Source organism: Mytilus galloprovincialis, chromosome 10 (genome assembly GCF_965363235.1).
Source record: "Mytilus galloprovincialis chromosome 10, xbMytGall1.hap1.1, whole genome shotgun sequence".
In the NCBI taxonomy this organism is placed as follows: Eukaryota; Metazoa; Mollusca; class Bivalvia; order Mytilida; family Mytilidae; genus Mytilus; species Mytilus galloprovincialis.
In genome coordinates this window covers 46,708,307-46,723,882 of record NC_134847.1, presented here as the reverse complement: position 1 = coordinate 46,723,882, position 15,576 = coordinate 46,708,307, and the positions used below count along the sequence as shown (strand labels likewise).

The window sequence follows — 15,576 nt, the reverse complement described above, 5'->3', positions numbered from 1 at the left end:
ATCATTTGATACTTGAACAAACTGAGGGATACTTCAGTGATTTTTCATTGCCATTCCAAATAAAAATCAAAGAATGGTCATTTTAGTCCACTTATTGAGAATTATCCCTACAGTGAAATGATCTGTATGTTGTATTTCAGTAATGTTTGCCTATGAACAGTGTTTACTCTGCCTGGGACATCATCCTGACATCTGGTATGAAGCAGCATCATATTTGGAACATTCAAGCAGGATATTAACAGAAAAAGGGGTAAGCTTTGTCAATATCAGTATATAGATTTACAGTCCATTCATTTATATTCGTTGGGTACCAGTTTTAACATACCAGTCAACTGACCCGTATTCTGTGGGTGTGACCCGAGATTTTCACAATTCTGAGGGATCACCCGGGACACCGCCGGGTCATTGAATAACCCGGGAATTCCAAAAATGACCCGTTTCACCCGTATTTCTTAGCCTTGAGATTGATTTCATAAGTGATATTCCTTTGAAATACCGGCAAATTCGCAATTCTTCCTTGAACAGGAAGTTCATCTAGCTGTGTAAACTATCAAATTAAGTTACCCATTAAGTGCATGGCTTCAGTTGACAGCTTTGGTGTCAAACACACTGTTAATTAACCCCAATTACCTTAACTTTAGGTCATAAATAAATTGTACTGTTGTTTTACAAACATATTTTAACTAGAGTTACTTCCCCTTTTTTGTCACCATTCAAAATTATTCCTTATATTTATGTTTTTGGGATGAAAAAGATTAAATCTTAAAAAAATAAAATTCAAATACATATTGAAATGTAACTTTTTATTACTTTTATACCTTTATTCAATTTTTTTTAAAAAGTTGAAAATTATTTTGCTCATCTATACTTCTTTTAACTGTACTATATTTTATAGTCTAATTTCATGTTATCAACTATAGATTCTGACCACCGTGCGAGGGCTGGAGGGCCAGTGAAGGTTGTTTAACACTTCCATTTGTTGTCAACCAAAGATCTGTTATAGGCTGAATAGCTGTTCTCAAATATTTTAAAATTACTTATGGAAAATAAATCTAAGTATTTGATGTTTGAGGGTTGAATTACGTTATCACTATAAGTAAAGAACATAAGACTGTGTAACACAAATTTATAAAAATCTTTTAGAATTGCAATGAAATAATAATTAATAAGATTTGAAATTACTTGACCTAGTAAGCATGCATTGATGTTTTGGTAAATTTGATTCAAATTATCAGAAAAATGTACCATAAATACTGAAATTCAGCTCGAAAAAGTTTGTACGCGTTATGACCTGAGATTTGATTCTTCAATGCAGGTCATGACATGCATTTTTATCGTCACAGGTTGACAGGTATGGTTTTAATGGATTTTGTGGTAACAGGGAAACCATGAATTTAAATGTTCAACGACTAACTGTTTTTCTAAAAGAAATCTATGCAGACTTTGTCAAAACCACTAAATTAAATATCCAGGAAATATACAAGTTTTCCTCCTTCCATGAAGTTTGGTACCCATGAAGATAAATGAATTCACTATATTATTCATGAAGGAAAAAAAACTAAACTTAATGTAGTTATGAATGATATTAAGATAAAAGGATTGTCATAAAACATTTAAAAAGAATTTAGTTTAAAGGATTGTCATAAAACATTTAAAAAGAATTTAGTTTAAAGGATTGTCATAAAACATTTAAAAAGAATTTAGTTTAAAGGATTGTCATAAAACATTTAAAAAGAATTTAGTTTAAAGGATTGTCATAAAACATTTAAAAAGAATTTAGTTTAAAGGATTGTCACAATTCACACATATATGATATTTCAAATTTTGTATTGAAATTTTTCACACCTTGTGACATTTTGATATGTCTAATTTTATATTGAAAAAGATTTGAATGATAGTCATACAAATGTTCTAACATGTGAGACAAAAGACCATTATGTCACCTAGGCCACCTTATTGACTTTTTATTCAGATTTGTAGAAAGGTTTCTCAACTTGTAGGTCAGCACTTTCCCATATTATTTTGTAACTATGAGTCATATTCCAAGCTAAACTATTGGTTAAAACATGTGCACACAAAGGTTCTAAAGTATTAGATAACATTGTCCATTTCATATAACTCTTATAAATCAATTGATTAAACTTGCCGCAATTCATTGTTGCTTTTATAAATCTGAAAAGATACTAAACGTAGAATATAAGTCAGAACTGGCTATGCTAATTTCTCCGATTTAACAGTTTAAATGACTGTTAATTCAGAAATTTCTGTTTGCAGTACTTATTGTGATTCATTGAACAATGGACAAGAATCTGAGATTTATAATTCAATTTGAGGACATTATTGTTATCAAAATTTAAAATTGGAATTTTAATTTTTGTGATATGTGTTCCTATCAAGTCACATTTTTTACAGTAATTAAAACAATAAAAAATGAATTTACAGCATGTGAAACTAAAATTATAACAGTGTTCTCCCAAGAATTTTTATATAGCACAATGGAAATTAACATAGCACTGGTTTCAGAAAAATATAGCACCATGGTAGAAAATATAGCACCATGGTACTATGGTGCTTAAAGGTCCTAGGGAATACACTGATTACATTAGTAATATAAGATATAACATAATTTTGAAGTTGCTGTTTCATTTTTGCAGGACCAAAATGCTGGTAAAATGTTTGCAGATGAAGCTGCAGCCATCTATGAAAGGTCAATTACAACATTGATGAAAAGTAATATGTTACTGTTCTTTGCTTACGCTGATTTTGAAGAAGTGAGTGATATAACAAAATAACTAAAATGCATATGGTTCTGATAATTATCATGCTTTAAATTCACACATGAATAAAAGGAGATGTTGGTTATATAGATCATTGGGAAAAAAAATACAAAGGCATAAAAATAAAAATAAAAACCGTTAACTGTCAACATACAGTCTCCGACAATAGCAAAATACTAACTATATTTCAATTCCTAATTCACTCATATCTATAAAAGATGTGAATCAACTTGACAGAGGCTATCAAATTTCTGATATTAACACAAAAAACAAAAGTTACCGAAACATAAAGGTATCACTACCACCTGGCTTTTGGCAGGCACTTGTGAACCAAAATTTGTTCCTGTGAAAAAAGTTCCAGTGGAACTTATTTCACAGGAAATATGTTCTGGGAGAACTTTTTTCACAGACAATTTCCATATAATTTGTTCCATCCCTATAAAATAACTTCCACACTTTACTTGGTGAAATAAGTTCTGGATTGGTGAAATTTGTTCCTTATCTAGGGAAATGAGTTGTGGGTTTGTGAGGTTTGTTCCTCACCTGGTGATATAAGTTCCTTATCTGTGAAATATGTTCCACTGGTTAAACAAGTTATCTTATATACTGAGCACTTGTCATCAGTGGTTTATAGTTATCATTCAAGTGCATTATAAAACATGTTTTGTATTGTCAATTTGATAATGTAATAAATAAAAAGTGTAAACATCCAATTTTAATCCTTTGGAGTAAAGCAAATTTTTTTAAAATAAAAAATACCAAACTGTCACCAATGAGCCAGAAAAGAGTAGAATGAGAAAAATCATTCTGAAAAAAAGTATTGTTAAAGATGAACATTTGTACTTATTCGAAAAGGACAAAGTGACTGATCAATTATAAAAAGATATAAAGAAAAAAAGGACACACTGTGCCATGACCGCAGCTTAGTACATGTATGACTAGAACAACCATCACAGATTAACAGCTAGGAAACAAGGAGGTTGAATGCAACATAAAACATAAATACAAATTATGATACACTGCCATCGCTTTTATTTCTCATCCTACAGTCACAATCATGCCTTCAATTGAAAATGTACTCCATGTAAGCACAGTACAGCATCCAGCTTACATTATAATGTTTTAAGTGTAACAAGAAAATATTTGGCCGTTCAATATGTTGCAAAGGCACTTATTTTCTGTGAAATAGGTTTTGAGCAGGACTTATTATTATTTCTATTATATATATTCATTCAAAACTAATATCACCAGTGATCACAGGAAATTATTTCCCTCTTTTTTCTTACTTTTAATATTGGAACAAAATTCATAGAGCTGTGATTTTTGTTCCGAAACTTATATCACATTTGATCAAACAAATTAGTTCCTGAACAAATTTTACAGTGCTGGAACATATTTTCTGTGATATAAATACAGGTGGAACATATTTCATATGAAATTTGTTCAGGTAGAACAAATGTCACGTCGGAACAAATATTTTGTTACACATGAACATTTTGCATGATTAAACTTTTTTATCTCAAAATTCCCCTTTTAATCTAGGTCGGTGGGAACAAAATACTGAAATGTTCATAAAAATGTTCAATAATGTCCTTGATAAGAAAGTCACTTAACTATATGCATACATGAGTAACACATTTTACAACAATTAAAAAAGTTCCTAACGCATGCCTTCATTTCAAAATAAGTGTTCATTAGAATAGAATTTTAAAAAGGTCAATTTCATGAAAGGTGAAATAAGCATTATTCCTACACATGCAATACTTGTCAAGATGTATTCCAAATTAATTTATAATGTATGTTTTAACAGGGAAGAATGAAGTATGAAAAGGTACACACCATATATAAAAGATTTCTTGCCATGCAGGACACAGACCCCACTTTGGTAATTACCACATATAGTTATTAAAACTGTTTCTCTCCTCTTCAGTCTTGAGATAGTTCCAGAATCAGCTCAATTGTGTGTCAGTCTTTGATGGATAGTTGTCTCCTCAGCAATCATTGATATACTTGTTTATATATGGAAATGAAAGACTTGTCTTGAAGCAATTAATTGTAATTATATTATATTCCCACTCAAAAGGGGTGTACTGATTTGACCTCTGTCTGTTTGTTTGCCACTTTTTGTTATTTAAGGCATTTTTCATAAAACGGTTATTTCAATTTTGACCAACTATTGATCATTAAAAATGTCCGTTTGGGTTTTGGACATGTCCGCTTGGGCATACTATTTCACAAAGATATTTCGGTCATAATTGGGTTTATTACAACAGATGCAGCATATTTAAGATACTTTGAAGTGTCTCAGTTAGTCTAATTCTTTGGGCAAATAAATGTAGGGCTTGGTCTTTGGCTTGTGTACATCAATAAAAAGTATTTGAATAACAACATGCTGTCAAACAATTATCCCTCAATAAGTTATATTGAAGCCATAAATCATTCACTGATTACAGGTTTGTTACCTTTGATGAGGTGTCCTTAGATTGTCTTTATCAAAAGAACTAATGATGCATAACAATGTACATAAACGCAAAGCAAAGTTTTCTACTAATGTACTCTACAAGATGAAGAAAGTCAGTACATCCACATTTACATTGACAATTACAGAGCAAGGCACTAGCATCCAATATTAGTTGTGTACTAATCTCTAGCTTTTCTAATGTTCAACATGTTATGTATATGAAAATATCATGCAGGTGTATGTCATTTTTGTCGCACCTTTCTTTTTAACTGCATCATACCGTCTTGATAAATATGGAAGTAAAATAATAAATTAGGAATATGTGACAGCACATGCTGTTTTTGATATTAATAATTATATTAATGGTGGAGGATTTTTAAATGTGTCCCTTATATTTTAGACTGTGCATCACAAACTTCTTTTAAGCAATTAGCAGCTCAAGCCTATTTAACTTACCTGGCCTGAAGCATTGATCATCTTTAGTCTGTTTACTTTTACAAAAATCTTCTCTTCTGACACTACAAGGCCAAATGTAACCAAACTTGATGCAGTGATCATTGGGATATCTACTGTAACTAAAGAAATGTGTATGATGACCCGATTTTATGATGGCAAATTTCTTCATTTTATTTTTATATGACCCCAAAAAAATTTTGGGATCGTATAATGGTATGATGTCGTCGTCTGCGTCGTCGTCCGAAGACACATTGGTTTCCGGATAATAACTTTAGTTTAAGTAAATAGATCTTCATGAAATTTTTTCAGAAGGTTCAATACCACAAAAGGAAGGTTGGGATTGATTTTGGGAATGATGGTCCAAACCAATTAGGAATTAGGGGCCCAAAAGGGGCCCAAAACAAGCTATTTTCTAGTTTCAGGATAATAACTTGTGTAGAAGTATTTCAATTGCTCTGAAATCATACCGCAATGTTTAAAACCACAAGTAGAAGGTTTGGATTCATTTTAGAGGTTATGGGACCAAAGTTTAGGAATTAAGGGCCAAAAAGGGGTCAAAACAAGCACTTTTCTAGTTTTAAGACAATAACTTACGTGTATATGTATGGATCTCTCTGAAATTGTACCACAATGTACCATATAACAAAGGGGAGGCTGGGATTAAGTTTTGGATTAATTGCCCAAAATATGTAGGAATTAGGGGCCAAAAAAGGGCCAAAAAGAAGCATGTTTCTAGTTTCCAAACAAACATGACAATAACTTGTGTTGAAGTGTATGGATCTCTCTGAAATTGTACTACAAGGTTCAATACTGCAATGGAAAGCATGGGATTGAGTTAAAGGGTTATTGCTCCAAGGGGGTTTCAAAAAGTTGGAGGGGGGGGGGGGATTTTTTGTTTACCATTTTTTGAAGGGCTTCCTTTTTTTCAAAATTTTTCAAATTTCGAAGTTTGAAAAGTTTCAAGAAGAAATCTTCAATTGCACAGTATTGTGCAATAGATTTGTTAGATCTTTGACCACATTAATGTTGTGACAAAAACCTATATTATGTAAAAAATTTGATCACAATCCAAATTCAGACAGAATCAAGCTTGAATATTGTGACAAATTTGCCCCAACTGTTCAGGGTTCAACCACTGGGGTCGTATAAAGCTGCTCTCTGCGGAGCACCTGGTTATTTTTGTTTGCCGTTATCTTGAAAGTGATAATAGTTTGGGGGAACTTTAAATTGCAAAAGTGATCAGCACAACAAATTCTACTAATAAGTTTACATGCTCGAAACTGCCAGTCAACTCTTTATTAGAGTTATTGCCCTTTGATGATGATTTTTACCAATTTTTTGCATTTTTGCCATGTATCTTTAATATGATAACAGAAAGATAAAAAATTGAATAAACAAAAATGATTAGCAAGCCACATTTTACAGGTAGGCAATTTTCCAAAGACTCGAGCTCCTTATTGAGTAAATACGATTTAAACCATTTATTTGCATTTTGCCTTATGTGATAAAAGTTATGATAGAGGAATAGACACTTTATATAACAAAAATAATCAGTAATGCAATATCTACCAACAAGTCAAATGTGCCGATATAGTTAGTGATTGCCCTTAAATGACGATTTGTTTACCCTTTTGTGTGCAAAAACCAAATTAGATAGAAAGATACTTAACAGACTTAATGTTCACCAACACAAGAATCATCAAAACAGATACATTTGTCATTTCAATCCTTTGTTGAATATGGGATTTTCTTACAAAATAATGGTTGTAGAATATTTGCTCCAACAGGAAAAGATATTATGTTGTTGTTCATAACAGAGTTTGCAGGGGAACGTATGTTGGGTTGAACAATCGTAGGTTGACAACTAAATAACTAGATTTCTTACAGGGCTATATACAATATATGAAATTCGCCAGAAGAGCAGAAGGGATTAAGTCAGCACGTCTTGTATTCAAAATGGCGAGAGAAAACAATAAAACAAAATATCAAGTTTATGTGGCAGCAGCATTGATGGAATATTACTGCAGCAAGGTTAGTGACAGTTTATATACTGTGGAATCATTATTATTTGTTGGATACCAAATTTCATGGGTTTTGTGAGTACAGGTGAATCAGAAATTCAAATGTTCAATGAATAACATGGTATCAATAAGCTTTGTATACAGAGATTGGCAAAACCACCAAATCAGATATCCATGAAAATTGATACCCACAAAAAAAAAATGAATCCCAAGTAATTAGAATTTGTGTGTGCTTGCGGCTGTTGAGTATTTAGTAAATACTCACTGCCAAGAATCAAGGGAATAATTGACAGCAGTAAAGGCTTAAATTGTTGTTATTGCTATGATAATGCAGCAGTAGAAATTTTTATTTAATATTGGACATAATGTTCAATAGGTTGTGGATGTAATCAATCTACTCTCTTTTATTTGAATACAAATATTTGCTAAGACAAAAGTTTGGTACACGAAAGTTTATTTTTTTAAGTTTAGTATATTAACATGATTAACTACTTAAATGAAAGTTTATTTATCCCATCAAATGCAAACTTTTCTTGAATTCAATATGTTGACTGTTAAGTCGTACACATGTAGTCCATGCTTTAGTAAAAATCTGGTTTATGTAAGTGTACATTTTTTCAGTGTGTAGAATTATCATAGTACATATATATGAAATATCCTAGTGTGTATCTTCTTCATACTAGTGTTTTTATTCTGTATAACCTGGTGTAAAAGTATTCATTAAATTTTAACACTTGTGAATTTACTCCAAAAGGTTGGACTAAACTGTGGGAAAAGAATCTTTGTAGCATATGTTATTTCAGTACCATGTTGTAATCTGAAAAATTCATTAGATAGTTTCTTTTTTAATTAAACTATGTTCCTCCCTTGAATTGCTATATATTATCATGTTTCATTAAACTACCAGTATTGAAGATAATGCATATATATGTATGTATGAATATTTTATGTCAAGAATTGAACGTCCATCTACATGATCTATTCATATATGTATATGCAGTAATATGATCCCAATAAAAGTACCGTTGTCATACTTTGTTATTTTGTTTATTTCATTATAGTTTATTAGGCGCAGACCATACTGTAAAACTTTCACATATTTTATTTTTTTTAATAAGAAAAGAAGAGTTGGTTCTTACTCCTCTAACAGCCCTTGATTTATTTAAGAATTATAAAAAGTGTCAAAGTTTGAGTGTTGATCCAGATTTTGATGATCACTGAACATAGAAATGTGATAGTACAAGCAGGGAATGGTGTCCTATGGACACATATTCTTGTTCACTTATAAATAGAGAATTTTAAGTTCCAGACAATGTGGCTAAATCTTTCTTTTTGGTACTTTTCATATGTACCAAAGAAAACAAAGCTGTATTGTCTGTAAACATGTTATTTCAGCACATCTTGTCTCTGTTTAAATTCATTATTTCTGTGAATTTATTAATTAAACTTCTTAAAATATTGTTATTCAAACCTAACAGGAGAAAAACGTTGCCCTGAAGATTTTTGAACTCGGATTAAAGAAATACGGAGGACATCCTGAATACGCTCTTTGTTACATGGATTTTATGTCTCATTTGAATGGTAAGTCATCATATTATCTAAGATTATTTATACATATACATATTCCTTTGCAGATTTATGATTGCTATTCCAATTCACCTTTTCTAAGGAAGTCAGCTTGTATGTTATAGACTTGAGTTTTGTTTTTAAATATATTTTACTTTAGTTAGAAAATGGTATATAAGAGGAAATTGAATGAGATGGCTTTCTACATATATTTTAAACTATTTTAGCTTTCAAAGCCAAGGATGCTTTATTTTGTACTATACAAAGATTTTTGCTTAAATGATTCAAAGAAATGTTGGAAATTCTACTTCTAAAATAATTGTTGATAAGAAAGTAGAAGAATTTTTCATATCTTTGTTTTTCACATGGTGTAATACTATTGACTTAAACTTTTTTCTTTTTCAGAGGATAATAACACAAGAGTCCTGTATGAGAGAGTTTTATCATCTGGACAAATACTTCCTGAAAAATCTATGTAAGTATGGATAGTTGATTGCTTGAATTCCATTCGCTTTCTCATTGTTAATACAAAATTAGATTTAGGGTTCTTTATAGTTGTACTTCAATTAATTAATAATTTTTATAAATTTGAAAATTCAAAGAGTAACTGTTTTATATAGGAATCACATACTGTGTTCCAAGTTTTGTAAACTTATTTTTGTTTTCAGAGAAATATGGAGTAGATTTTTGGCATTTGAATCTGAAGTTGGAGATTTAGCCTGTATACAGAAAGTAGAAAAGAGAAGAGCACAGGCCATAGAAAAGGTGTGTTGAACAATATATTAAGTGAAACTACTTTAAATCAAATCATGGCTTGTTTTGTTACAGGAGTTCAATGATATGTATAATTCACATGGACTAGTAATTAACTACAAGTAAAAATCAGCGATTTAAAAACAGGTGTAATTAATAAAAAAAAAAATACCTTTATTGCTTTTCTGGATAAATTTTCATCAAAACCCTGACAGCTAACAGAATTAAATATTTCTGTTTTAAAGTAAATATATCTCTTTAATGAATTTCAGGTTCAAGAATTTGAAGACAAAGACACAGCTCTGTTGATAGATAGATATAAATACATAGATTTGTATCCTTGTACACAGACAGAATTAAAAGCTATTGGTTATTACGTAAGTATCTCTGTTGATAAATAGATGTAGGATTTTTTTGGGGGAAATGAAAAGTAAGAAGATCTCAATAGATTTTCTCTATCTAAAATGACTATTATTTGCAATAAGACTAGATCACTTGCTATTGTTCATCAGAGTTCTCATTTATTAGGGGGAAAATAGCCTGCCGGTAATTTAGTTGTTTCCCCCTATGACATAAGATAGCCTTTCTCAAGTCATATGACATTTAGAAATATTCAATGTTAAGGACAATTTAACACCTAGAAAGTGAGGTGTGACTTATGTGAATTTTTTGTTAGTAGTTACTGTTTTATGTAAAGAACAGTAAAATTAAGTAGAAAATCCAAAGCAATATCTAAAATTTGAGTATTAGTTCCATTGAGACAATTACTACTTGTGCTTTTCCTGTAATATTCTTTTTGATGAAATCATATTTTTAGTTTTTTTGATAGGGCCAGACTGAAGTTGTGCAACTGCTATTTCAGTTTTTTTTACTGCTTGATTTGGGGTTTTTCCAACACTGAGACATGGACTTTGTCATTTCTGTTTATACTAAGTCGAGATGAAAAGCTACACATGTCTTCCTTCATAGACTGAACTAATTAGTGCTAGTTTTAGTTTTTAAGGTTGTTATTATTGCTTTTATATACATGTACATACATTACCTTTTAAACAGAAAGTACTTTGGCCTTTATCTTTTTATAAGATATAATTATAGGTATAAAACGTATATTCTTTCAGGATCTAGTTAAACAGCAGGTAGTTCAGGCTCCATCCAGCTCTGTCACTAAAGCTGTCATGATTGAGGAGGATAATAAAAGACAACCAGAGTACCCAAAGCCTGACGTAGAACAGATGTTGCCATTCAAACCTAAGGCTGTTGTTTGTAAGACCATATTTGAATTCTTATTAATGTCTTTACAGGCAAATATAAAAACTATAGCCATTTATATTAATGATACTGAAAACTACCTTAAACACTACCTTAAGAAAAATGGATTTGGCAAAAAAGATTAATTAATTTGTGAAATTCAGTTTGCATTTATGAAATATGTTTGATTAAAGTATGTTTAAAAATGGATTTGGCAAAAAAGATTAATTAATTTGTGAAATTCAGTTTGCATTTATGAAATATGTTTGATTAAAGTATGTTTTAAAAGTATATCTATTAAAAAAGCTACATTGAATTTTCTTTAGAAATTTTAAGTAGTGATGTTACTTGTACTCCTTTCTGTTTCAGTGCCTGGTTCCCATCCTGTCTCTGGTGGAGAGTTCCCTCCACCTCCTGCAGCTGGTAGCCTTCTGACTGTGTTACCACCTCCAGAATGTTTTCATGTAAGTTATAACACAGACAGAAATTTAGTCTAGGGAACAGTTTACAAACAAAACAAATTAAAAGTAATAAGACAGGTGGCAACGTAGAATGAAAACATCCAGGAAAAACTAATTTCACTCTAATGCACTGCCCATTTAAACGAATGAAATTACAATTATACTTTATGTGTTAAACCTTACCTATTTATAACTACAGATAAATTTTATATTTTTTTCAGGGACCATTTGTTATGATGGATAAATTCATAGAACATATGAAGAATCTGACTCTACCAGAAGGTATTATTTAATTTATTTCTCATATTCTAAAAATGACACTATTATAACAAAGGAGGTCTGACAAAATAGATTTTTCTTTGAAATTTGATATATTTTTCATATTCTTTAAGTGACCTTATAAAAACATAGGAGGTCTGACGACAAAAGTTTTCTTTCTTCCCTTGACTTTTTATAAGAAAATTAACACCTTGTTTATTTCAGTTTGTCAAAAATGACTAAGATGATATAACCTGGTCAGAAATGTCATGTGTGATGTCATGGACAATAAACTTTTTGGTTATTTATACTTAATTGTTGGTAAAATCTAGATATGAACAATGTCATTACACAAAAAAAAAAGAATAAGTACTCCATTGAATTACTTAAAGTATACTGGATAACCTTTATTATAAAACCCTACTGACAGATGAGTTGACATTCTGCAATTACCTATTACCTTCTCTGTCACTTCATCTGTTCATTTGTCTGTTCTTCTTTATTTTGTCTTTTCTTATCTTTCCTTTGGGTCTTACTAATGTGGTGGAGTTTAACATGTCTATGAGAGCTCAACCCTTTCTTGATTTGGAGCAGTGGTGTAACAGCACAACATTTGAAGACAAATTAAAAATCAGTTGAAAATGCCTGGTCTTGTCATATTGGCAAAAATCACAAAAAAAATAAGGAATAATGACAAAAAGTATCGATGTATGAGTACTTATGATAACTTAAAGCTAATTCAAACCATCAAGAACTTATAAATAAACCATGTTCTCCTAGACTAATGTATCAATCAGTAGACATCCAACAGATTTAGTAAAGACGTCATGAACAATCAGAGAAAATGCAATGCCAAAATATACAATTACACAATAACAACATTTATAACAACTGAGCAATGGGTATGTTAGTCATGTGTTAATTTCTTCTGTATTAAGGAGTGTTTTTCATTTCATATGGTCTGGAACTATAATTGTTGAGTTATACCATGCTAGAAATTTTAAGATCTAATGGGCAATCATTTCCTGTTTGTTTTAATATCATCTGAGCATTGCATTTTTTGTCAATATCTATGGGCAGTGCTTATGTAAAATGTTCTTGTTATTCTGATATTGCTCTCAAGTCTGACAGCCATTTTTACAAGTTATTATTGTCTTTGTGATTATTCTTTACTTTGATATACCCTTGTATTTAAGTAGCACATTAAAATCTTCTTGTTTTTTGTGACAGCTCCAATCATCATAGAAAATGGAGTTGAAGGACTTCTCCGACCAGATTCTGGCACTCAGTACTCAATTGACATTGCACTTGGCAGAAAACGAAGGATAACAGAAGGAGAAGATAGCGATGATGAAAACTCAGAGACAGCGCCACCTCTACATGACATTTATAGAAGTCGGCAACAGAAACGTATTAAATGAGATATTTTATTGTTTTAATGTATTTAAATGTAGTTACATCTGTTCAGATAGTAAATACTGTTAACAAACAGTTAAATTGTCAGTATACATTTATACAGACATAAAATCAGAGGTTTCACCTTGTCAGTATATATTAGTACTGACATAAAATTAAAGGTTTCACTCTACTCATAGCTTTAGGTTTATTGCCTTGTCAAAATGATGCAACAAATCTAATAAATAGCAGAGAAGTATGATTTATCCAGTTTATGTTAGATTGTAACAATGTGTTTATTCGTTATTGCATGAACCTTGTGTATTTACATGTCAGACTAACTGATATTCACAGAATTTCCATATAAAACTGCATTGAAGTGGCATAAAAAGTGAACTGAATTTAGATATAACTTTTTGGTTAAATATATTAAATTTGATGTTAACTAACTTGTACATGCAGCTATTGAAGGTTGCCGGATTTCTGAAATGTTTTTTTATGGATCAAATTGGCATTTTGTATTCTAGTTTCCATCCAAACTTGTAAATGTGACCATTTCAATCAAAAATCCATTTTAATTGGCTAGTATATTGTTTCTTGTTTAACAAGTTTCCATTTCCATCTAAACAGGATGTATTATTATATACATGTTTTCTTATTGAACTCTTGATCACTGGAGAACATGTTGCAATGAAAAAAAAAATGTTCCAAATTTTGACAAAATGCAAGACCTATATGTGCAAATCTGACAACAGCAGCATTAGCTTTTTAGATGAATCTGTGAAAGTGAAAGGGCAAATACATGATACCTCAATCATGTGGTTTCATTCAGTGTTGTTTCAAGACCATAAAACTTTTATTCAAATATCTAATATTTCATATCTCTACAAAAAAGATTTGAAAAAATATATGCTCTGATTTTGTGGATTTCATTATTTTCATTGCAAAGTGAAAAGTTTAGGTAAGGTTGAAGAACGGTTTCAACATATATCAATGAATTTTTAATTTCTAAATTCGTTTTTTAATGAAAATGTTAGTTTGTTATGTATTTCTACACTAAATTTAGAGTTCACTATATGTCTGACCTCCATTTTGCATTGGTTGACCCAATGACATTTGCAAAACAATCATTTTTGAAATGTGTCTTCAAATAATTTCACTGACAAACAAACTTGAATAAAGATTCAATTGCTATGGAGGCGAAATTTTGGAACATTGTATTCCTTTGATATCATATGAGTTGGGAAATTTTAATATGCCAGAAGTACAAAAGTGGGTGGAAAATAGATGAAGTAATTTTTCACTATTTGGGCTATTATTTTCTTCAAATTGATCAAATTTCTGACTGCTTTTCTTACATCCAGCATTTAATGCTCTAGGTGTAAAAGACCAGAAAAATTTGAATAACTGGAAAAGGAGTCATTTCTTTATATTCTCACTGAAAGCAGTAAATTAATTGGATATTATTGTGAACTACTGTAAATGAATTTATTGTCATTGTTGATAACATACAATGGGATTTGTAGTACTGTATCATTCATTGTCATTTTGGTGGGGAATTCATTTCTTTGGGTTATACATTTCATTTTATTTGCACTATAATACTTCTTATTTTTGTATGAATCATTATTTATAAATGAATTAAACTTTGAATTTGTGACTTTCATTTGAAAGATAATACAGTTGACCTTTGTTTTTTTTGGATATGAACCATAAAGTTCTTATACTGAAAGTTTGTTCTAATACTAATTGTATCTGGAAAAGTTGGAAATAATGTGTTCTTTTGGGTTAATCAATTGTTATATACTATCATCATCTCAATAAATCATTTGTGTATACATTTATTTATGTAGAAAGAACATCATTTTGTCAAATTTCACAGAAGACAGAAAAAACTAATAAAAATGATTTAAAAGATAGTGTTTTATTGATGGTCAACTCTCTGTAAGAAACCTATTCCAGATTTCCTTATCCATCTTTATTTGATTTTTTTCAACCATGCACTCAAATCAGCTTGTATATCCATTGTCTCACAAAGACGCAAAGGCACAGTTTTTTCAGATGTGTCAAAAATTGGTTAAGTTATGTGATTAGCCAGTTTAAGGAAAACCACATATGGTAAGTCAATGGAATGTGTGATGCCAAAAAACTAGAGAATACCTGGACCTGGCCTCCAGTTA

The 15,576-nt window shown here is 30.6% G+C and overlaps 1 protein-coding gene across 1 annotated transcript in view; it reads left to right on the top strand.

Moving 5' to 3' along the window:
* The window catches only part of LOC143047666 (cleavage stimulation factor subunit 3-like), a 41,078-nt gene extending 25,767 nt beyond the window's left edge, over window positions 1-15,311 (top strand). The window contains exons 10-21 of the mRNA XM_076220852.1: window positions 141-250; window positions 2,655-2,771; window positions 4,588-4,662; window positions 7,582-7,725; window positions 9,194-9,296; window positions 9,687-9,756; window positions 9,950-10,046; window positions 10,307-10,411; window positions 11,153-11,297; window positions 11,652-11,746; window positions 11,965-12,025; window positions 13,232-15,311. Coding sequence (XP_076076967.1) covers window positions 141-250; window positions 2,655-2,771; window positions 4,588-4,662; window positions 7,582-7,725; window positions 9,194-9,296; window positions 9,687-9,756; window positions 9,950-10,046; window positions 10,307-10,411; window positions 11,153-11,297; window positions 11,652-11,746; window positions 11,965-12,025; window positions 13,232-13,422 — 1,313 coding nt within the window. The 3' untranslated portion in view covers window positions 13,423-15,311. The remainder of the gene's footprint in view (window positions 1-140; window positions 251-2,654; window positions 2,772-4,587; window positions 4,663-7,581; window positions 7,726-9,193; window positions 9,297-9,686; window positions 9,757-9,949; window positions 10,047-10,306; window positions 10,412-11,152; window positions 11,298-11,651; window positions 11,747-11,964; window positions 12,026-13,231) is intronic.
* The last annotated feature ends 265 nt before the right edge of the window (window positions 15,312-15,576 follow it).